The 23,928-nt window shown below is 43.8% G+C and overlaps 1 protein-coding gene across 5 annotated transcripts; it reads left to right on the top strand.

The window, feature by feature from the left end:
* The first annotated feature begins 407 nt into the window (after positions 1–407).
* On the top strand, positions 408–22,547 carry WDR86 (WD repeat domain 86). 5 transcript variants are annotated; one of them, XM_058832920.1, is made up of 8 exons: positions 666–819; positions 1,207–1,491; positions 4,260–4,401; positions 5,885–6,121; positions 6,206–6,314; positions 14,980–15,115; positions 19,441–19,544; positions 21,408–22,547. In XM_058832920.1, the coding sequence occupies exons 2-8, from the start codon at positions 1,329–1,331 to the stop codon at positions 21,624–21,626; spliced, it is 1,110 nt and encodes a 369-aa protein (XP_058688903.1). In that variant the 5' UTR covers positions 666–819; positions 1,207–1,328; the 3' UTR covers positions 21,627–22,547. The 5 variants fall into 5 exon arrangements, with proteins under 5 accessions (XP_058688901.1, XP_058688904.1, XP_058688903.1 ...); XM_058832918.1 differs by lacking the exon at positions 666–819 and adding an exon at positions 408–605 and having other exon boundaries at positions 5,885–6,314; XM_058832921.1 differs by having other exon boundaries at positions 665–819; positions 6,026–6,314.
* The last annotated feature ends 1,381 nt before the right edge of the window (positions 22,548–23,928 follow it).

Genomic DNA, 23,928 nt, shown 5'->3' with positions numbered 1-23,928 from the left:
TGGATGGGCAAGGGGCTGCACTAACAAACAAAGAGCCCCAAAAGCTTCGGGTCGGGGCAAAGCGAGACAGCGGGTTTGGGGCTCCTGTCGGGGGGCTCCCGAGGCGAAACGTGGCAGGAGCTCGCCCAGGGAGAGAGGCGAGAAGAGGAACAAAAGGCGATGGCTTCCCTCAACCCAGCTCCCAGCAGCAGCCTCTGCGTCCTCCCGGGAGGCCAGGAGAAGCCGGGAAGGAAATGCCGGTGCCCCCGGGCGTCCTGAGGGGCGAAGGTGCGGCAGGAAGCGCTGCCTCCTCCGGGACGAGCCCGGGGGCTCTGCCGCGGATGCGGGGGTGCAGTCGGGCTGCTCCGGCTGCAGTGCGGTTGTTAAGGAGACCCCAGCTGGGAGAGACCCTCCCGGCCCTGCGCTTCCCCCGGCCCGCCGGGAGACTGAACTGCGGTAGGGGCGGCCGCAGCCCCGGGGAGGCCGCTGCCCCGGGAAGGGGGGGTCGCTGCGGGAAGAGGCCGTCTCGGAGGGGCAGCGTTACCGGAGCGGCAACACCGGGGAAGCTCCGCGGGCGAGGCGAGGCGGCCGCCGCTGGGGGAAGCGGCTCGAACGTGGAGCGGGAGGTAATGGAGGCAGGGCCGGGGCGGGGGGTGAGGGCCCGCCCCGGGGTGGGCTGAGGGGGCACGGCGGGAGCCCTTCCCACCTCCCCGCAGGGTGGAGGCGGCCGGGGGGAGCCTGTGCTCGCCCCGGCGGTGGCTCTGGTGCCCTGGCGGGAGGAGGTTCCCCCTGCCCGGAGGTCGAGTGCAGGATCGCTCCGCCGGAGCCGTGCCCGGGGCGGTGAGTGCCGAGATGCCGGGGGGCCGTGCGGGAGGGATGGCGGCAGCCTGGAGCTTTGGGGGCCGCCTGAGCCCAGGCTCCCCTCTCGGAGGCGTCACCTCCCCGGCGTGCCCAAAGTCAGCCCTAAGATTGCTTAAAAAACAGCAGCCTCGGCGAGGGCAGCAGGTAGCGGTACCAGTCCCCCCAAAGGGCTGGATGTGCCCCGATGCCCACGGAGAGGGCACAGCGGGCAGCGTGTGCGCCCATCTGCCGCCGCGGGGCTTCGGATCCTGCGGGCAATCGGGCGCTCAGTGGCTTCAGCTCACCCTGGCTGAGGGAGCGATGCAGCCACGGCGAGATGCAGCGATTTAACGCGCTCTCCCGGTCCCCCTTTGTGTCCCCGTGCAGGAGCCTGGACTGCCCTGCTGATGTTTCGGAGTTGAGGTAATGGCAGAATTCGGTCTGTGGGGCACGGCCGGAGGTCCGGAGCACGGTCTGGGGGCTGCAAAGCGCCCGTGATCAGCGCCGGGATGGGGAACAGCGGCTCGGCCGTGAAGGTCTGCACGGATCACCAGGGGGGCATCAACTGGCTGAGCCTGAGCCCCGACGGGCAGCGGCTGCTCACGGGCAGCGAGGACGGCACGGCGCGGCTCTGGAGCACCGCCGACAGCCAGTGCCACGGGCACTTCCAAGGTACGGCAGCTGCTTTTCGCCTGGGCTTTGGCTCTGAAGCATGGCACAGGCCACACAGTGTGTTCTGGTCTCTTGCAGTCCCTGCCGGGCAGCCAAAATCATGCTTGTTTTGTTTTGCTGTTTATTACAGCAGCGTTAAACAGGAGCTGTTTCAACCCAAACCAGGTTACCAGCACTACTGAATGCACGGATCCTTTTATCTCAGAGTGTGCGAAATTGTTTAACTTGCCCTGTTTTACATCGTGAAAACATACTGACTTTTTGTTATTCTTTTTTTTTTTCCTTTCTTTTTTTTCTTTTGGTCCTTTTAATCATCTAATTTCCAGATGATCTTTATTTAGAACCTCTTGACCCAGAAGTCTGGAAAAGAACCTTGCTAAATAGGTTCCTTTTGTTTTCCCTCCTCATTTGATACACAGAAATGTTAATTGAGGGCTTTTTCAATTTAAATTATTTTGCATCTTAAAAAAAAAATATTATCCTTAGACTGTCATGTCAGTAATTGAAAAGAAAAAAACAAACTGTAGATAGTTTGGCCAAGCAAGAGTCTAGATATGGCCTAAAGATGTTTGTATTCCCTCTCATGTTCTTTTCATATAGAAAAAAATGAAGCTGTTAAATTTGGAATTTCTAATGTTTTTTTCTTCCAAAGAAGAAATCACATTGCTGTGATTTCCTTGTTGTTTGTTTGCTTGCATGCTTGTTTTTCACTATGGAGTATTGTCTTTTTTTCCCCACATCCTGCCGTGGTTCTAGCTTCTGGAAAACTCGCTGCATTTGCTTGAGGCTTAGAAATCTCTTTAAACCACTAATTAACTTTTAACTAGAAAGAGAAATGTATTGGATAGCATTCATTATTATGGAATCTACCACATCTGCCAGTGTTTGGGGTAAAATCTGAAGAAGGTTGGGCTGGGTGGTTTGTGAACTGTCAGTCGAATCAGATAATTGTATGTATTTTACACTTACGCACTCATGCAGTTGTCGTGTCAATTTTAATTTTACAAGCTATAATTACTGATAAACCTGTGTCTCTAATGCAGTTTCAAGCTCCACCACAGGAGCACAACCAGCAGACTTGTGTGGTGCCTGCTTTTGGCCAGCACCAGACTTTGTCTGCCATATGGGGATTTTGGCACCCTGTGTGTGGGTCGAGTACTGCTGATGGTTAAAATCTGCCTGGAAGACTTTGGTGTAGTAACCAAGATGCTGTTTTGGTCTCAGAGCTGGATTACATGATGCTGTGAGAAAAATCTCAGTGATTGAAACCGGATCCATCCAGGCCACTTTGCAAAAAGTTTCACAAATGTGGGAGAATGAATATAGTTTTGCTTATAGCCCTGGTGACCTGTTTAATTTTTGGCACCTGATGAGTTTGTTTTAGAGGAAGCAAGCCATATGTTTGTAACATGGATTCTGGTTTCCTTTTGAACTACAACAAGCTTTTGAACTTCAAGAATTGTAGTGAAATCTGTTTTTTCCAGTCAGTGAAACAGTCTGCTGTTTCACTGTGAAACTGCTATTTGCAGTGAAACTGTTTCACTGCTGTTTGCAGTGAAAAGTCTGCTTTCCCTCAGTTTTTTTACCATCTCTTTATTTTACAATATTCTGTTTTTCTAATACCTTTGTCCATCTGTCTCTCTTTAATCACAGTTGTTCTTCTTTAATTTATTTTTCTTTCTTTTTTTCCTCAAAGAATAGTATTTAAGTCACAGTAGGGCCCACCAACTTCAGCCATAACTGTCATTCTTCTAATAGTGGCTTAAGTGGAAGCCATTCTGCTCCTGAAAGCTTACAGTCTAAAACAGAAGACTGCAAGGTAATAGTAGTCCAATGATTAGATAGGTGACAGCAATTTCACACAAGAGATTCTTGGATGAAGCTGGGACTTGAATCCTAAGGTGATTTTTATGTGTGGTGCATTTAATATTTCAATAAAAAAATGACATATCCTGCTAAGCAGCAACAAAAGCTTCAGGTGGTAGTATTGATTCCTCTTTTTTGGTATTGCCTTGTTTGTCAGTGTGACATTTTTAGGGCAGTGGTTGTGTCTGTTTTTATTGTAACTGTAGAATCCCTGTGTACTCTGAATATTGTGTGAACAATTGTACTCTAATCCTTCCTTCCTCCCTCTTTCCCTCCTTTCCTCTCTACCTTTCTTTTCATTAAAGGTATACTGATACTTAGAAAATTGTGGGATTTAGTCATATGGGGGAAAGTATTGCGTGACTATTTACCTGGCATGTTTTTTTGTTTGCTTTTCATTCTGCCTGGACAATGAAATCAAAGACTTGCTGGTAAGTCTCAGGTAATTTTTTTGGAGTTTCATGCTTTGATATATGACTGTTTGTGTCCTGACAATCAATGGGCTGGGTTGAAATGCAGCCTTTTTCTCCCTGCTTTCAGAAGAAGGAAGTATAAGCATTTTTTAATTAAAAAAAAAATAAGCTATTTTTAATGGTTTCAAACTTCATTAGTCTGAGTTTTATTATATTGACATTAGTCTATCTCATTACATTTTTACAATACTGTTTGGTTTACCTGATTGATGGAACTGTACTGTTTTACTCTTTCACTTAATCCTGGTATCATTGAAGTTTTCTGCTGTGACTTGAAATGGTTGTGTTTTAAACATGAAAAGCATGGTGGTGCATTTAAAACTGGAGTTTTGGTACATTTGTTTGTATTTTCCTTTTGGTTAAGGTGAAGAGCTGGACTAGTCTGTCCTTTCTGCATGCACAGTGACTGATTTCCTTTGTTATTGCTAGGACATGAAAGTTACATCACCTTCTGCCACTTGGAGAACGAGGCTGCCTTCACGTGCAGCGCTGACCACACCATTCGCAAGTGGGACGTGGTGACTGGGCAGTGCTTGGCCATTTACCGAGGCCACACATCAATTGTCAACAGGTGGGGTTCTCCCCTCGTGTTCCTGTCAATTCTTACCACACACTTTATCATTTCACTGCAGTTCCCCATTGCTACACTCATAAAAGGGGCTGTGTAAACCTCTGAGTTTGTGTTCTGTGCTGCAATGATTAGTTTTTCTAGCAACACTGCTGACACAGATAGGAGAGAAATGAAAGGCACACAGCAGGGGAATGGAATCCAGGGCTAGGAATGAAATTCCAGAAGAACTTATCCAATTGATAACAGATGCTTCTGATAAATAGGTTTGAAAACATCCTGTCAAGCTTTTGTGTCAGCAAGAGGGATAAAGTCAGGGATTTTTCTGTAATTATTATTCCTGTTTGGGCAAATGAATTTTAATAATAAACTTACTGTGTGTGGCTGATTGGCCTTTCCATTTAAAGTGCCTATTAATAGTTGGACTGGATTTAATTAATGGCAAATAGAGCAGTCAAAGACTGGTATTTTTTTAACATTTATTTTCTGGTGGGCACGTGGGCTTTTTAGTTCCTTTGTAAACTCAAAACATATATGATGTGTAGTGAGATTCTGTAAATAGTTAGGAAGGCTGGTTCTGTGTTTTGGCACGGGCCTGATTTTTGCTTGAATCAGCAAATAGGAAATGTGTTCCCCATTCATATGACTTTGTTGCCTGTTTGAAAGGTTCCAGAGGACCAAGCTCAGCTGACAAAGAGGGCAGGTTATGGGTGTTTCCTATCTCTGGTTTGGAAATATGAACTGTAGAGATTTTTTTCTGTTATTGTATGTTTGTGCAGCTACAACTCATTATTTTGAAGGCCCAGGAAGTTGAATTCCTGAGGTGTAATCTTTGGTTTGGTCTTCAGTTGTGTAATAAGTGGGGTGCTCTTGCATTACCTTTTTTGAGATCCTAAGTGAAATTAAGTGTATTTTTTTTCTTGCACTCCCCTTACTTGATGATAGAAAGATGGTTATTTTGCACACTGTCAGTCACAGTTCAGATTCCTGGAATGTTGTTTTGTTGCTTTGTTTTGTTTTGATTCCAAGTTATGGTCACAGATCTGTTTTTAAATAATTTTTTATAAAGAAATATTAATGAATAATTATCAAGAATTAGCTAATTACAAAAAAACCCAACAAATGCAAAGCAAACAACCAAACAAATTTCTAGGTATTACATATAACTTATAAAAGTTCAATTCTTTGCTGGAAGGAATTTTAGCAAAGCAAAATGCACAAAGTTACAATGCTATAGTGTAAAGATATCTGCATCAATGTACCTGAATCTCAATTTTAAAAGTAGAAACTGGGAAGTGTTTGATTTTTAAAATGCTTATGTTTTTTTACATATGATTTTTTTTACATACATTTTTATGTTTTACATACATTATTATGTTCATGCTGCTGTTTCAGACTTTGGAGTACTTGACTCTGAAATTGTGAGAAAAGATGGTTATGTACAAAGAACAATACTGTTCATATACACACACTTTATTTTTTGCAGAATCCTGGTTGCTAAAGACTATCTCTTCAGTGGCTCCTATGACAGGACAGCCCGCTGCTGGAGCGTGGACAAGGAGAAACAAATCCAGGAATTCCGGGGCCATCGGAACTGTGTCCTGACTCTAGCTCACTATTCCTCCAGGGATGTGCTGGAAGAAGAGGAGGAGGAAGAGGAGGAGGAGAAAATGAGCAGGGACCTGCTGGTGACAGGGAGCACGGACTGCACTGTGAAGGTCTGGTGGGTGTCCAGCGGGCGCTGCTACCAGACCCTGCTGGGACACACGGGGGCCGTCTTATGCCTTACACTTGATGCACCAAACAGGGAGCTGTTCTCTGGCAGCACGGATTACACCATCAGGACCTGGAATATTGTCACTGGAGAGCAGCTGAAAGTTTTCAAGGAGCACCAAGGATCAGTAATTTGCCTAGAGGTAAGGGCAGAGGCTTCCTCGAGGGCATTTGGGTGTCTATGTGTTAACTCATGTGGGCCTCAGTTGTCTTTTCATTCATAAACCTCTTCCGAGACAGGTTGTACATGGTGATCTTTAATATTCATGTAATAACTAAATAATAGTGCTCTGGTTTTGAGGCAAACCCTCTTTCTCTAAAACACTCAGTGATCTCCTCTTAGCTTCTAGTGGCTGCCCTGGTCTAACTTCTAGGTTAATATCGAGTTCCACTAGGTCATGGAACTCATGAGTCGGTGTGCTGAGAGCACTGTTCATCTGGGTGGGATTGTGTAGTCAGGCTCACCAGACTCTGAAGAAAATAACCTGAGCAAGTAACACAGGGTCACGTAATTTAAAAAGGAGAGGGGAAAAACACTCGGTAAACCAGATAACTTCAAAAAACCCAACCCAAAGTCCAACCCAAAACTGTGGGTAAAAGATGATAGGAAAGCATAAAGCTGAAAGAAATCCTACATTAAAGACCATGCAGATGTGAGAGATGTGAGAAAAGAAAGGGAAAAACAGATGGCCATGACAAGAAAACAGGCAAGGAAAATAGAAAAGAAGCAGAGCAGGGGGAGAGAAATCAGGAAATGATGGAGGAGAGAGAGGGAAAGAATGTAACGTGATCTGAAAAACTATACTCTGTTTTTCTGTTTGCAGTATTTTTCTGTTGAATGCTGCCAGCTTTGTTAATGTTGCAGGGGAGAGAAAAAGGTCAGGCAGATGAAGCAAGAGGGGAACTATCACACAAGCACTTTTCCTGTACACTCATTATCCACCAGAAAATGCTAATAGTGTATTTAAAGAGAGTACATGATGGTCTGTCACTCAGCTTTAGGTCAGCATAAATGTTTATACATGGATGTGTCTGACTGAAATTAATGACTAGTTTTTCTCCCTGCTCTCCCTGATTGTGTTTGTTGTCCATAAGTGGTTTTCCCTTGCAGAGGCTACAAGATGTATCTTTAATATCTGTTTAATAAAAGTTGCCTTTGTTTCCAAATAAGGTAGTCACAGCTGACACTAGCAGACTAAAAACCTGTGAGTACTGAAGGAATTCTGTTTTCCTTCACTTTTAGAAGGACAAAAAAAACCCCACATAATATCATAATGCCCTGGAGTAATGTTTGTCTTGCTTGGGTAAATTCTCAGCGTTAAATCTTGTTTTTATGATATTGTGGTAATGTACTCTGAGGATGCTGAAGTAAATCTGTTGCTGTCCTTAGTGTCACGCTATGTTTTGTTGTTTAATTGTAACCCTTCTCCAAGGCACAGATTGGCAACAACAGAGCTTGCCTTAATTTAATTGGGTTCTTGCTAAAATTGTTATACAAAGCTGGCTTGACCCTCTCCCAGAAGCCTGGGAAATTCAATTACGCCCTTTGAATGCTCAGGAATGAGCAATGCCTGTGAGCACAGAGTTAAGCAATGGCTTTAAACAAACAGAACTTCTTGTAGGGGAGAAGAAAAGCAAAACCAATACATCTATTTGGAAAACCTGAACAATTCAGAGTACACAAGACTACTGCTGCTGCCAAGACTGTGTTGGCAACAGTCCTGGCCAAATCTTCTTGAGTGACTGGTAGCCCCTTGCTTCTCTCATCACCAGTTAATGTTTGAGGCTGGGAGGGTCCAGCTGAGGTACAAACAGCCCCCACAGAGAGCATTTAGTGTCCAGGCCTCTCAAACTTATCCCAGCTTAAGCAGTCACTGCTGTTGAATAGCTTTAGGCTGTCGATCTCTCCTAATTCCTCCCTCTGCCTTTCTGGGTTCAACACTGTCCCTTCTGTTCCACTTGGCTGCCACTCAGCACAGCCCACATGGTATTTTCATTCTTTCAGAAAGGGGTCAATCTCCAGAATCCATACAAAGATGTTTCAACAGAAAGGAAACTTCCTGAATAGAGGTGGGGTTTTTTCTATTATTTTTGTTTTGTTCTCAAAAAGCTTTTGGGGCCTTTTTTGCCTCAGACTTCCTAGTGACAGTGTTGGAATCTGTGGCAGTGAGTTGGGAGGGTATTTTTCAAACCCTGGGTCAGGAAGGACTGAGAGGCAGTTGTGAGTTGCTCACAGTAGACAGAAGTCTTAATTGTTGACGGTAATTAATTTTCTTCAGTGCAGCAGTGAGCTGCTAATTACATCAGATTTTCACTCTGCTGTCCTGGAGGAGCTGAGTTAGTACCAGCAGTTGAAGGCAGTTACCTGTTCTCTGGATGGTACAGTGCTTGTGTGGGAAGAAAAAAAGGGAAAGAAATAAAGACTTATTTTCATTTTATTTATTCAAATAAAGGTCCCTAAGGGAGGATGACCTTTCAAAAAGTTTGAGAAATGCTCAGTGTGATTTCTCATCCTGGACAAAGATCAGGAAAAATTTGGATATTGAGACCATATTTTCCCCAACTTTAAAAAGCTGTTATTAACAGTGAGAATGCCCCGGGATGTTCTGAACTGCTGAAAATTAGGTCCGGCCTGTTCCAGTCATCTCCCATTACTTTCCAGTAAACACCAATAGTGTTGCTGTAGCAGTGAATGGAAATTCCTGGAGCTTCTTGAAGGAGTTTTCTGGGTAGATAGCCATAAAGCACACCCATGTTTTCCACCCTGCTTCCTGCAGTGCTGGTGTGTGGAAAGCAGAGGAGTGATGCCACAGACACATTCAGATTCTGAATGTTCCCCAGTGCTCTAAGATCCTTTAAGGTGTTCTTACCAGGTAGTGTAAGTAGAGGAGCCTGGAAGCAGCTTTCATCTAGCATGGCAGAACAGAAAGTGTTGGTGAGCTTTGGGCTTTGCCTTGTCCCCTGTCCTTGGTGGTTCTGGACAGGGGAGTGATGAGGTTGAGTCGTTTGTGTTCCCCAGGCTCGTCCAGGGGTCAGTCTGGTGAAGGTGACCAGCTGAGCCCACTGCGTGTGCTCTTCTGACAAAGGGGTTCTGCAGCTTGTGATAATGCCATTTTTCTCCTCCTTCCACCATTTAAATGGGGCTGAGAGAGGTTTTGCTGAGAGAGTTTCTATCTGCTGTGAGAATTGTGTAGATGTTAGGTGTTTTGGCAGCATTGATTGCTTGACTTTCCCAGTCAGGCAAGGTAACTCGCAGTGGAGCAGTGAGAACTCTTCACTCTCCTCCTCCTGCAGTGTGTTGATGGCTTGGCAGACAAAGTGCAGCAGCTGTTTTGGGAGCTCCCTCTTCATATAAGAGCCAATAATGAGATTTTATAGGAAGTGATGGGAAAAAGCCAGGGTGGGCTGAGTGTAATCACATAGCTCATGCTCATTCTTCCACTTAAAAAATTTCAGGCCTGGCTGAAGACCAATATTTGCAATTAATAATCAAATATGCATTTTCCTTAATGTGACTGCCTGCAATAGGCTGAATAACCCTGATTTAAATATTTGTTTGTGTGTGTTTTTCTAAATGTCTGTCCTAAGTAGCATTGCAAACTGTTCACAAGGATTGCTTTGTCCTTTGCTGATTGTTCTGCCTCTGAGTGTTTATCAAAATTGTGCTGCCAAAAGCTGGCAGAGAGAAATGATCCAGCTTGGAATTTAGCTTGGATCCTACAGCAAACATTCTTGAAAGAAAATTCCCTTTTGAAGAACATGAACATGAGTAGGCAAGGGCTTGCTTCTGGTTTTCCTGCAAAAGTTCCTTTGTTTGGACCATCCCCTTCAGTTGCCTTTTAAAGCAGACTAGAAGAAAAGAATGCTTTGAACAAAGCCACTGCCTGAACTCTTTGTATGTGCTTAACTGTTGGGATCATGGGGACAGAAATGTTTTCTTGCTACACCAGTTAAATTAAGTGCACATATTTTTCATAACTTGTGTTTGTATTTGTTGCATCAGAGGATGGAGATGTGAATGAGCAGATTGTGAAGGTGTACAACACCTCTAAGAACAAAACATGGGGCCATCATTTTGTACTGCAGTAAAAAAGTTGAAAAACATTCTTTTAACAGCCAGCCCAGAGAGCTCATTCTAGATGGATTCTCAGGGAAAAAAAAACACAACCCAACAATTTCTTGCCCACAGGGAGTTTGTTAGCTCGTTAAAATGGATGTGGTTTGAATGGGATCCTGAAACTCTTAACTCAGCCCAAGGCTTACATAGTTGTAACTCAAGATTGGTCCAGCTTGGTGATTTTTGACTTAGAAGTGGCTGTGAGCAGAAGACCTAAATTCCAGATTGTAGGAACACTGACCCCCATGAGAAGAATAAGCTGGTGATGAGGTATGTGGTCACTCATGTGAATCCATCCTGGAGTTCATGAGGGCCAGTCTGAGTGCAGTGACCCTCAGCCAAAGGATATGTCCAAATCTCTTGGGAGAATCAGTTGCCTCTCCTTGGCTCTCCAAATATTGTTTCCCATAGCAAAGGTTAATTGGGAGGGCAAGGTCCGTTCCTATAAAGTTGAAATATCTGCTAAACAGCTCTTTTGCAGATATTTTTTGGCATTCTTACAGGTAGAAATTATCTTAAGCTGCTGCATTTATGCAGTTCAGCCAAACTTGTGAAGCAATAGGGTTGTGATTGTCTTGAGAGACCAACCCTGGATGTGATAATTTGTTTTTTATTAAAATTCTGGTGTTTTTGTAGGCTATAACCAAGGTTTTTTCTTATTAATAAGACCTGTAACTACTAAAGCGTTTACAACTTGTCTTTTGCTACTGCTATTACTCTGCAACTCACAAGCAGTTTGTCTGAACTTTTTCAGGGCATAGTTAGGTCTCCAGTACTTTGACTCGAGGATTAAGACAAATTTGCTCTATTCACATGTCAGTGTTTCATCTGGTTCAAAGCAAAATCTCTCAGAGCTATGAGAAAAATTAACAATCCAGAATTGCAAATATCAATGCAGTGATTTTTTTTTTTTTTCTGCTGTCTGGCTGAGGCTTTAGAAGTGGGCATCAAACTGCTGCCAAGTTTTTAATGTTTTTGAAGCTACATGGGTTTGAAATATTCACTCAGCCATTTGATATCTGAGCTGCAAATCTGTTCAGTGTCATCCACTCTGCTACAGGTGTCCTTGCCTGGCCATGGTTTTCTGTGGTCAGGAGCTTTGTTGGGCAGTTGGCCAAAATGAACCAAGTGCTCAAAAGCCAGCCAAGGAAAACACAGCTTTAGAAATGTCACCTCTTCTCTGGGCAGACACAGATTGGAATATGTAACTCTTGTCTGCTAAACATTTTGAAACCACAGAGTGTGGGGCCAGCTTCTAAGGCGCTTTTGCTGGGGGAGCAGTAAGTGATGATAATTTTTATTTTAAATACAGATTAAATGCAGATATGTTGCAGCTTAGGCTGGAGTTGTAAGCTAGATTTATCTTTAGTTAAGTAAAGGAGTGATCTCACCTAAATTGTTCTGGTCACAGTTGATAAGGTTGTCCTGGTTTGGTACAAGAAACAGTAAGTTTTAAGGCAGGATCTGTTTCAGATGAACGTCAGGATGAGAGGAACTGTGCCCTAGATGACAGTGACTGTAATGGGGGCTATCCTTAGGTGTGGAGATATGAACCAATTTAGATGAGATTATGCCTATCATATCACTAAAGGCAAATCTGATATGCAACTTCAGCCCAAGCTGAGAGCTCTGGAAGGCTTTCTTCACTAACAGCCATTTCATGCTGTTTTATAAAAATGCCATGGGAATGAGGGGCTGTGTGACAGTCAGAGCCTGCCCTGGGTTTTGCTGTTGGCTCTGCTGCAGGCTCAATCTGTGGCAGCTGGTAGATTGTTTAACCTGTTAATGTTTCCTTTCCCGGGCAAGAGGGAGAATCCTGTGCTACTGTGCTCACCTGCTTTAATTGGAGAGGGGAAGGAAGGTGCATGAAGTGTTTCATGGGGCAGCACAGAGGCTTTGAATTTATTTGAGAGAGATGGATGGTGTGTGAACCATCTCACCAGATCTCAGCAAAACCAGAGTGGGTGGCAAGTTCTTCTTTTGTAAGACCCCACCTGCTGTGCTGCATCCAGCTCTAGAGTCTTCAGCACAGGAATGGCATGGATTTGTTGGAGTATGTCCAGAGGAGGTGGTGAAGATGATGAAGAGGGATGGAGCACCTGTGCTATGGACATAAGGACAGAGAGTTGGGGTTGTTCAGCCTGGAGAAAAGAAGGTTCCAGAGAGACCTTAGAGCCCTTTCCAGTGCCTAAAGGGGGCTCCAAGAGAGCTGGAGAGGGACTTTGGATAAGGATGTGGAGTGATGGGACAATGGGAAATGGATTTAAACTAAAAGAGGCTAGTTTATATTAGGAAGAAATTCTTTCCTGTGGGGGTGCTGAGGGACTGGAACAGGTTGCCCAGAGAAGCTGTGGCTGCTCCATCCCTGGAAGTGTTGAAGGCCAGGTTGGAAGGGGCTTGGGGCAACCTGGGATAGTGGAAAGTGTCCCTGCCCATGGTGGGGGTTTTGAATGAGATGGTCTTTAATGTCCCTCCCAACCCAAACCAGTCTATGAGTCTAAAGCTAATAAAATCCTGATGCTATAAATTACCTGAGTAAGTCTATGTAATTTGAAACATTTTTGTATCTAACAAATTAGCAAATCTAGGCAAAGTGCAGCTCTCCTGTTCATTGATACACCCACTTAAATGTAGAAATGAAGCTGTATAACCTAATGTACTATTAATGCAGAGTGGCATTTACCTGTGGGAGGTTATAATTTAGTGTTTTTCCTTGCTCAGTGGGCGGGTTGATGCTGCTACCAAGATGTCTAAAAAAGAAATGTAACAATTTGGCCATGAACCATGCAGCAGGATTGCAACTCAAAGCATCCTCTTCCATTCAGCAGGTGCACATGACAATGCTCTTCATGCCTATTCTGAGAGAGACTGAAATTTAAAAGTCCTTCCTCAGGCTAACTTGTGGTTCTTGGTTTTGTTAGTGCTGCTGGCCATTTGTTCTCCCTCCTCATGGAGATGTAGCATTAATGCTGTTGCTAAAACAGCTTAAAAGTAATAGGAAGTGACATTTCAAAGCACTGCTGGCTTTTTACAGTGGTTTGTGCTTTACAAGCTCCTGGCATTCAGCTATGAAATCTCTCCCACGGGCCAGGTTCTGCTGGGAGGAAGTGTGGCATGTCCTGCTCCATCTGAGCTGGTGGGAGCTGTGGCCAGGGAACCTCTTGGTCTGCCTGCACACAATTACTGAGTGGGTTATCACAGTCCCATTACTGTGGTGCTTTGTATCTTAAAATATCTTTTGTTTCATGTTGTAACACAGCACAGTGTTACTTTGTACAAGCTCACTTCTGATGCCTTTTGGGAATGGAGTCGTTCCTTTTTTGATTGGGAGCAGAGATGGAAGAGCATGAACATTCCAGCCTTACAGATCCAGAGTGTGCAAAGAGTGGGGACCAAATTTAAGCAGATTGGCTGAAGAGCCAACCCTTAAAAGTGCTCTACAAGCATGACCACAAGTTGATTTGTCATTTTCTGGTTTCCTGGACATACTGGAGAAGCATCAGGGATTTGTGCACTGCTGGTCATTCCAACCTTCTGATTTGTGTGTGTGGTGGACAGACAAGGTACCATTCATTACTCCTTGGGAAAATTCCACTTCTTGGTGGGGGTCAGGGTTCTCCCTCCTGTCTTTCCATCCCTCTGATACAGAGCTTGTTGCAAGTCCATAAAACATACCTTGAGCCACAGCTGGGTTTTGGTGAGACTGGCTGCTTTCAGCAGGAGTTGGGCTCTACATAACAATGGCTGTGAAAACCTTCAGTTTGATGTCTTTACACAGACAGAGAATGCCAGATTTTTCTATGCACTATGGAATTTTTCCTTGCTGAGCTTCCAGGCTTTGTGTAGTTTGTTTACTGTGAACTGGTTGTTTTTTTAGTCTTGCACAGGTCAGTTATTTTCTCTCTGTCTCTGTTCCCCAGCTGCAATCCTTCCTTTCATCATTCTCTGTCCTCTCTATGTGGAACAAACCCCATCTTCCCCACCAGTGAGTTCTCACAATGTGCAGGATGACTGGTGCAATGAGGGGTAGCACACAGCAGAAGACAATCTGCTTGAAGATGTTTAAAAAACTGTGTTAGGATAGTTACTTATTTAATTATTCAATAGCAGTCTAAAAAGACTTGTGGAAATGCAAATACAGAACAGTTTCAAGGAAGAGTTAGTGTTTCTGAATACTGACCTTGTGCAGAGTGATCATGCTAAACTTAAACCCTGGTTTATGGTGTGTAGGATTTTAATTCTAATTTACCTTTTAAAAAAAATTTTGTTACTCAGAATTGTTCTGATTTTATTTTTTTTTTAATTAAAACATAACAATCTGGTAAGAGTTCTTGTCAAATATGCTTTGCAGAAACAACACTGCTGGGGTTTTTTTTGAGGCTTTAGTAATACAACTGATTATGGATGTAGGGTTAGCATTGTTAAGCTCCCTGGAATCCTGCCTGCTGGCACAAGCAGATGGGCTAAGCTTTTATGTTCTGAAAGCTGGGGGCTGTTTTTAAGACTCAGAAGTTGATGGGAGATGTGACTATGAAGAACTCAAGGTTGGTTTGCCCACCACTCCTCTGTTTCAAGGCACAGCTTGTTGCTCTCAGAGATGGAAAATGTGACTTGGGCTGGGTCCCTTCAGTGCAGTTCTTTCATGAAGGTGCCTGAGATGCCATTGCTGATGTGTTTTTCTCTCCCCTCAGCTGGTGAATCGTCACCTGTACTCGGGGAGCGCGGACAGGACAGTGAAGTGCTGGTTTGTAGACACTGGGGAGCGGATCCAGACCTACAAGGCTCACAAACACAGTGTTAGCACTTTGAAATACCATGCTGGCATCTGTAAGTTGCCTTTCCTGTGTTCTCCAGCCCCCTCCAGTCTCCTTTTCAATGTTTGTCTTTGATTGAAGGTTGTTAATGGAGAATAATTTTGAACATTTGTGAAGTTGTCCTTTTTTTCAACTCCAGCATGTTTACGTTCAGTACCAAACTGCTGCACCACTCCATGTGGGAAGCTTAGGCCTTCCCTTCATTTCCCACCTCCCTCTTCTCACAAATGAAGAGGCAGTTGATTTGTTTCTGTTACCAAGACAAGTGGCTTAAATCCTGAGCTGTCTGGGGGTTGTTTGTGTAGCTGTGCTTTAACCTCACTAGTCTGGTGTCTGTCACCTACTTCTGCTGCATGTGCTGGGGACGGCAGGTGCTGCTGCTGGACAGCCCTGTGCCTCTCTCTGCTGCCTTGTAGGCTCTGTGTAACACCTGTCCTAAACCAGAATCACACCTCAGATGCTCACTGCTCCTTTCTGACTGTTAGGCTTCCTGTTCAGGCCCTGACCATCTCCTAGACTCATTTTCCACAAGTGTTCTTTTCCTGATCATTCATGGATTTGTTCCCCAAAGCACTTTTCTCTAGTGGCCAAGCCGTGCTTGCCTTACTAATGCTCAGGATTGAGCTCTCCTACTTTCAGTCCTCCTGTTTACAGTGGTTCTGTACATCAGTGTCTATTGCTGACATAACAGTATATTCTGACCATGAAACCTCCCTCTTTAAATCCCTGTCTGGGCTGGCTTTCCTTCTGCATGCCTGGATTTGTGATAGCACCCGTATTTTTATCAGTGAACCTCTCTCTGTGCCATCCTGGTCTTATCCTGCCTCTGGTGTTTGACTTGATGTACCTTCACTTGCTTCCCAAAAAAACCACTTCTCTCCTATCCTGAAGGAGATTGCCACGGATGTCTTAAGCTAACCTAGACATTCACAGCATTTTCCTGATTTGCTTTCTGCACTTCAGCTTTGAAGTGAACACATCACACTAAACGAGTGGTTGCTATCTGGGCCTTGAGCTCTCTTTTGGCAGCTCCTCAGTGTGATGGTGATAAATGGCTGACAGATGCAAGATGGTGCACGTTAGCAGAGTTGTACCTGCACAGTTTAGTGGCAGTTATCTGGCACCATACTTGCCTGACTACAATTATAACCCAGTAATTGAACTGATTTCTTAATTATGTTTGAAAACTTTGCATGTAACCAGGCCCAGAGGTAGAATTTTAGTCAGGAAACATTGTTTTGGTTTTCCTATCAGCATGAGTCCCACATCACTGCTTTTCTCAAGTAAAATATTTATTTATAATTTGGTTATAAATAAATATTAATAAATGGTTATTTCAGTTCTCCTCACCTACATGGCAGAATTACCCCATTTTCCCCTACCTGTAGGTTGTAATTTCTGCTGATTTCAGCCTCTGTAGTTGGCTAGAAGGCTGAATGGAAGGGGAAAGGGTCTGAACCTACACTGCACCTTCAAGTCATTATTGCTCCAAGGTGCAGGCAGGCAGAGCAAGGGAAATGAGCCAGAAATTGTAGTCCTGGTAGATGATCACTGGTAGACAAAGTACTGATGATTTTGTGTGTGTGTTTTCCTCCTTTTAATTATAAAGACACAAACCAAAACATTGGTTTTCTCAAGACTAGGCAGAGGTGAGCCAAGCTGATGTTTGCCCGATCCTGTGATGAACATTCATGTCTGGCTGGGAGACAGATATTCTCTCCTTCCTTAATGAGACCTCCAGAGCTGCATTTTTTCAGTGTTGATCCTACTTTTCATGCAACCTGTAAAGACCTGAGCAAACTGTAAATAAAAGGAAGTTTTAGCTCAAACAAAAGTTGCATTATCTGATGCCACCCCCATCAACTCTGCAGCTTTCTCTCTCTTCCCCCTCATTCCACCACCATGTCCCTGCCATGCACATACATTATTTTTCCACAACACTCTTTTTTTTAAATTAAAATGCAGACAATATTGCTGCATTTAGTCAGACCTGTGAAGAACATCCTGATAGTGAGATGGAAGAGTTCAGAGTTATTTAAGATCTTGTTTTAAATCAAGTGCAAAAATACTAAAAGTGTCAAACAGGGAGTATCAAATTGTTCCACTTGAAGGGTAAAAAAAAAAAGTTCTGGAAAAATATTAGGTACTTGTTTGAATGCATTATATGCATGTTAATCAATGAAAGAGGAAATTTCCCCTTAAGAATTAATTTACATACTGTGATTGCTTTTATTATCACATATTTCCATGGTATCTAATAATTTTCTTAGAATTAGAATTATAAAGACATGTTAACTGGATACCAGTGATGGAACTAGTGTAGCTTGAAATTCTGTCTGTTCACCTGGGACAGATCAGAACTGTCTCTCAGAAGTGTGGAGAAAAATACTTAAATTATGTTTGTTATGATTTATGTCACATTTGCACCAATACAAGAATATAAAAAGAAATCCTCAGCCAAGAAGTGGTAATTTTCTGTTAGAAGATTGTAATTCTGCTGCTTTCTCTCTGATCATTGCCCAAAGGCTCATTGCCCCAAGGAGTTTGTGGTCTAAATAAGAAAATAGAGTAGAAGAAAGAGAGGAAAAATACGTCTGTTTCCAAAATTTCTTTATAGTATACAGAGAATCCAGAAAGATGTGAACACTAAGCATTAAATTATCAGAATGTGTTTCCAGTGGCTTTCCTCAGTCTGCTTGTGTAATTAATAGCATGGGGAATGCTACAGCTGGCTTTCAATCTAATTTATTTAATGATATATTGGTTATTTTTTCTCTTAAAGTATGTGCACAGCCATTTAAAATTTAATGTGGTTTATATGTTTTCATGTTGCAAAAGCTCCAGGGAAACATTTCAAAACTGTTCTCCCAAGGGTCTATGAAAATTAAAAAATGAAAATTATTTTTATTTTGTTGTTGTTGTTTATTTCACAGGTGGCTTATATAAGTATATATTTAAATTCTAAATCTGGGTTAGATCAACAGCTCTTCTTTGAAATTCAGAGGTGGAGAGAGACTTCCTAAATCTAGAGTGACAGTTCAAAAGAGATAAAGAATGTCTGTCAAAAGCGAAGTTCTGATAGCAACAGCTGAAGTAAACTGGCAGCTGCATAGTGAAAGCAGCTCTTAATTGGTTCCTACTCTCTGCATGTAACAGAATTAAGTGATTTCCATTCACTGGGAAAAAAATCAGTACCTGTTCCCTGCTTTACTTTGTTGCTGCTCATTTACAGAGTGGGACATGATGCTTTTTCATGACTCTGCTGGAAATTGAATTATAGTGGCCCATATAAAGTGACATTGATTTTGCACATCCAGATGTTTCTTGGAGGTGCACCCAGGAGGTGCCCAGCTCCCTGCTGTTTCATTTGAATTTAAAAAGCTTGTGGCAGTACATAGTCTGTTCTCTCATCTGTTATTGTAGTCCTGAATTTACAACCGTAATAATTTATCCACCTCTCTTTAGAGATTCAGTTCCTGACTTCTCCCAAAAGATAAGGAGCCTGTTGGCTTCAGGCACTCTACTTTTGTAAAAATTTTTCCATACCAGTGTCTTTTACAAAGACCTGAAATGCAGGGAGCAGTGAATATATTGCTTTTTGCAGCTCTGAAATATTTATCTCTAGATAAACTTGAGGAGTTTGGGTTAACTGAAGGAAAGTGTTTATCAAGAGACTTTGTAACCTTTAAGGCACATGAAAGGGCTCTTTTCTGGGCATATTGATAAGTACAAAATCTAAATATTAACACTGCCTTACAGTTTCTGGATGCAGCAGTCAGGGGCTCTGATGTGAAGATCCTGAAGCATTAAGAAATTGTTCTTTGAACATGTAAGGAAACCTGATGAATAGCCAAAATTCCTGGTCATGCTCAATTTAGTTACCCCAGCCCTGCCCCTCTTGCAGCAGCAGTGGTGATGGAAACACTGGAGTACTGAATGGAAAGCTGTAAATAACTCTGGTAAAGCAAAGGAAAGGTCGAGTGGAAATCCTTAAAACCAGACTTGAGATAAATTTCCTGCTTAGAATTACTGAGGCACGTTTAGGCAGGGAAATAGCTGTGGAAGAGAAGAGCAGAAATAGATACTAGAAGCATGTGTAGAGTGAAATAATGGTTTGTGTAGGAACTTAAAATTTAAACCAGTTCAGTGTTTCAAAAAGTACAACTCAAAACAAGCATATTGGGGTCAGCAAAATGAAAATTATCTGGTTTGTCTGAGGAGAGAATCAAAATGATATGTCATGCCCCCCTGGGAGCTGGTTTTAGGTACATTTTTGGACTAGAATGAACTGTCCTCATGTGGCTGCTCACATCTGGCTGTGCTGTGTGGTTGTGTCAGTGTTCACAGGAAGTGGTGATGCCTGTGCAAGAGCTTTCAATTCCAGGAGTGGAGTCCTGCAGAAGATCTTCAGAGGACACAAGTTCATCATCAACTGTATCCAGGTCAGGAAGGGGTTTCTTGGTGGGGTTTCTTCATTTCAATTGCTCCCTCATTTGTTTTGTGGGAACTGGTGTGGCTGACTGTTCTGTGTGTCTTGGATTGGATGTTGTTCTAGCATACATATTCTGTATGTAATTTTAGAAAAGCTTGTTAATAATAATAAGTGAAACCACAGAAAGGGTCCCCAGGGACAGCCCCATGTCTGGGATCAGGGTTTTTTCAGGTCAGGTTGGATAAACAGCCACGAGAACTGAGACAGATGAACTGATGCTGTGTGGGGCACAGAATGGACTCCAGTCTCATGAGACCCTTTCCATTACAACACACTGATGATTAGTGTTTGCAGTGCTCTAAGGGGAAAAGGAAGTTCCTGCCTTATGCATGCAGAATAATTATAGCATCATCCCCAAACCACCCGGGGGCATGGCATCTCTAAACAGTCAGAAGCAGCTCAGTAGTGGTATCTGACCCACATCCTGCCAGGCAAGTGGAGGGGTTTCTGTCACTGGCTTAAAACTGAAAGTTAATGTTGTTTGCATTTTTTCTAGGCTCAAGTGGGACTGGCATTTAATAGTTAAAACAGGAGAAATTAGTAATCCTTGGTGGCCATGCAAAGACCACGGAATTATAGAGGGGTTTGCATTGGAAGGGACCTCATTGCAACCCCCGTGCCATGGGCAGGGACCCTTTCCACTAGACCAGGTTGCTCAATGCCCCTTCCAACCTGGCCTTGAACACTTCCACAGATGGGGCAGCCACTCTAAGAATCTGCATCTCCCTGCACTGGGATCTCAGAGTAAGCTGTGTGCAGCATGAAGCTTTTTAACAATATGAGACATTGGTAATTCTGGAAGGCTGACAGTCCAAAGAAAAAGAGAGGAGATAAAATTCCTTTTGGAGTTGATCCCAAGCACATAAAGTTGTAAATATGGTTTTGTCTCGTATATTCTTCTGGATTAGCAAGTGGCTGGATGATCTTAAACTGCAAACTTGTGGTACAGGGCAGTTGTGTAGCAGGCAGGCACCTGGATGTGTTTGGGTGATTCTGATAGAAATCAGGGTAGCCCTGAGTATTGACAAGACCAAAGCTTGGCTTTGTATTCTTCTTGGTAACTTAATTTCCAACTGTACAGGGGCAAAATAACCCAGGCAACCTTAAGATGAACTTAAGTACAATAAAGAGTGCTGAATGAGGGGTGTGGTATTTCATGTAAGCCAGGGAGATGCTCACTGTCACGGCACAGACAGCAGCCACAGGGCACCCATGGTGGGGGACACACTGAGACAGGAAGAGGAAGATCACCAAGACTGATGTCTAGTTTCCAGGGCAGGACAAGGACAATTGGAAACATTATCAATAGAAGCAATTAGTTCATAAAGGAAATGGAACCACTGCAGGTTTTGAAGATCAGTGGAATTTGAAGGAGGAATTGTACCTATTACTTAGTGCAAAGGAAGAAGGGAAGTGAGAAAGGAAGCATCCCTGAACCCCCTCACTGCCCACCAATGATGATTTTGGTGCCTCCTTAAGTCCACATCAAAACCAGCAGTCTGAAAACAGTGCAGAAATTCCCAGCCACAGCCTGCTCTGACACTGGGTTTAGTTCTCCATTGCTTTTCTAGAGGGTCTGGGTTATAAATAACTCTTGCTGTTTATGGCTCTGTGAAGTGGCTGAGAAATGAGTCCTGACTTGGTAATGTCTCATCCCACTTCAGCAGCTTTTGTGATAATTTATACTGGCTCTTGCAAGGAGCTCAGGCCTTAAGTGTCAGGATCAAGCTGTGTGTGCTCTGATTTTTGACAGTTTGACTGTGCTGATTCTGAGCCGTATGGCTCGGTATTAAGTGTGACCCTGTTGTTCCAGATCCACAATGAGCTGCTCTACACAGCTTCCCACGATGGCACGCTACGGATTTGGGACATCCGGGGGATCTGCAAGAGAAATAAGCGGCGCTTGAAGAAGGAGAGGTCTGTGCAGGGCAGGAGCTCCCAGAAGGGGAGTCTGTCTCGTCTCTTCAACAATAAAGTTGGCTGTATGGTACAGCAGGAGAATGGGCAGCACGAGGCTGTTGAACTGATGTGACAGTCCAGAGCAGGCTTTATGGCAGTGACCAAAGCTGAACCTTTTATTTTCTGCACCACTGTGTCCATGTAAACCAGAACTTGGAAAGAGATGGGAAGTGGCTTTGCCTGAACCTCTCTGTGAGGAGCCAGGATTCTCTGTGGCTACCAGATGGACTCAGGTCAGATCCTGTGGCTGTGATGACTCAGCTGAGCAGCTCTGGGGTCGGGAGGGGAGGCAGCATGGTTCAGGTGAGGTACCACTGTGTGTGTGCAATTAGGAACTTTCCTTACAACACTGGTGTCAGTTCCCTGGGGCACAGAGATGTTTCACCTCTGTGCCCAGTGTCTGAGGAGATGTTCCTGTTGCCCACTCCCATGACCCCTGTTCAGCCCAGCGTGGCAGTGAAAGGTGGCCTTGAATTCCATCTTCACAGCTGACCTTTGTGTCAGTCATTGGCTGACAAGGCCAACGCAGAAGGGTTTGCCTCTGCAGCAGGAGTTTAAAGCAGACTGGACATCTCTGGGAAGCTGGGAGTAATAGGACAGAAATTAATTTAATTGTTTTTTTTAACAAAATATAAGTCACGGAGCAAGCCAAACCTCAGCCCTTGTGTGCCAAGGTCAACTGTTTGCTAACCTTGTATTGTCTTTCCTCCTCCTAAAGCTGTGTCTTGCTAGGTTACCAGTAGCATTGGAGAAGCAGTCAAACTGAAGAGTTTTCCCAGTCTTTTTCCATGTTCATCCTTCTCTGATAACCACTGAGCCATGAAGTAACCAGGGTTCTTATATTTTTCTATTTGCAGATATAAGTCTTTGTAGAACCAGTACAAAAATATCTAACCACATGTTTTTATTTTTATGGCTTTATTTATTCTGTACTACAGCAAAACAAAAATGCTGTAATCCTTTTTTAGAGTGGATTAATAAACATGTGGCATCTCCTGACAACTGCCTGTCTACTTTTTATTTCTGTCTCATATATGGGGGGGTATGGCCTGGCTGCAGAAGCACAGCAGTTATGAATGGATGGAATAGGAGTTAAAAAAACCCACATACACTTTTGGAAACATTTATTGCCTTTCCCTCAATGCTGGGGTTGGAGTTGGGTGTATGTGGAGCTGTTCTGCCTCCCACCAGAGACCAAAGTGACAAAGCTCAGCTCCCCTATCAGGGGGAGGAGGGACCAGACACAAAAGCACAGACTGAAGGGAAAGCAGGGATGACAAAGAGCTACAGACCCTGAATCAGCACTGTCCTGGTGGCACCAAAGCCTCCTGTTCTGACACCTTAACACTGTCAGTGGGTCAGACCCATCACAGACCCTGCTCCCCTCTCCTGCTGAGCAGCTTTGGTAGCTCCTACCTGGCAGGTTTTCACATCTAGTAGGAAACAGCATTTAAATTATGTGAAATGCCTACCATGAGACTAATTTGGGAGATCATCTGCATCAGGCAGACTTAATTCCACTGTAAACCTCTCAGGTTGGTCATTGTGACTCAGTGACTATGAGCTGGTGCTGGCTTGCCCTGCAGCTGACTGTATTTGGCTTCTAAGGACAATACTAAGCAGGAGGCCTTTAGGAGCTGGACAGAGTACCCCAGATCACCTGAGCTGCATTTTGTGTTTAAAACTTCACACACAGTACGTGAGACACAAGAGCCTATCTGGGCACACAGCAGCTGCACATAGAGTCAGCAGGGAGAGATCTCAAAAAGTGGAATTAATGAGTCATTACCACTTCTGCCTGTTGCTAAACATATCACAGTGCCTCCAAATGCACGGTCAAAATTAACTTACAGCTTTCAGCCAATGCCTCCTGCTCTACTGATGACTTACAACTGCGCTGGCAGAGTTACATCATTGATGAATGGCTGCTCTGACAAGCACTGCATGTTATGATGCTAATTTTAAATTCCCCAAGGACAAACCTTCCCTTCTGAAGTTGTCGCTGACAGTTTGCTGTGCAAGCCACTTCAAAGAGGGAATTGCTGCATGTGCAGCTCAGTGCTGCCTTCAGTGCATGCCCAGGGGCTGGCAGCCAATGCCAGGAGGCCAGGAGGTTGGGAATGGAGGAGTAAATTTGTTTCCACCTCCTTCTTGTTAAAACTACATCCATGATTTGTATGTTTTCAATTCTAAATTCTTTCCCCCGTTCTGTTTTTGCTCTGCATTTTGTCCAGGGGATTTCCTCAGTGCTGGCCTCTAAAGAAACAGGATATAATGGAGCTGGGGCTGGTTCTCCCTCAGAAGCTCATACTCCCGGCTTTGGAAATCCTTCAGCTTTCAGGGTAGAGATACAAAGCCATTCACTTTCTACAGCA

Source organism: Poecile atricapillus, chromosome 2 (genome assembly GCF_030490865.1).
Source record: "Poecile atricapillus isolate bPoeAtr1 chromosome 2, bPoeAtr1.hap1, whole genome shotgun sequence".
Lineage (NCBI taxonomy): Eukaryota > Metazoa > Chordata > Aves > Passeriformes > Paridae > Poecile > Poecile atricapillus.
The sequence above is the reverse complement of the archived record's forward strand: the minus strand, read 5'-3'. Positions and strand labels throughout refer to the sequence as shown.

What these genes read in the sequence shown, in the direction of transcription:
- WDR86 (XM_058832918.1), top strand. Translation starts at nt 1,329, where the DNA reads ATGGGGAACAGCGGCTCGGCCGTGAAGGTCTGCACGGATCACCAGGGG. An exon ending in GTGCCACGGGCACTTCCAAG is followed by an intron (nt 1,492 to 4,259) that starts GTACGGCAGCTG and finishes TGTTATTGCTAG; the next exon opens with GACATGAAAGTTACATCACC. An exon ending in GAAATACCATGCTGGCATCT is followed by an intron (nt 15,116 to 19,440) that starts GTAAGTTGCCTT and finishes TGGTTGTGTCAG; the next exon opens with TGTTCACAGGAAGTGGTGAT.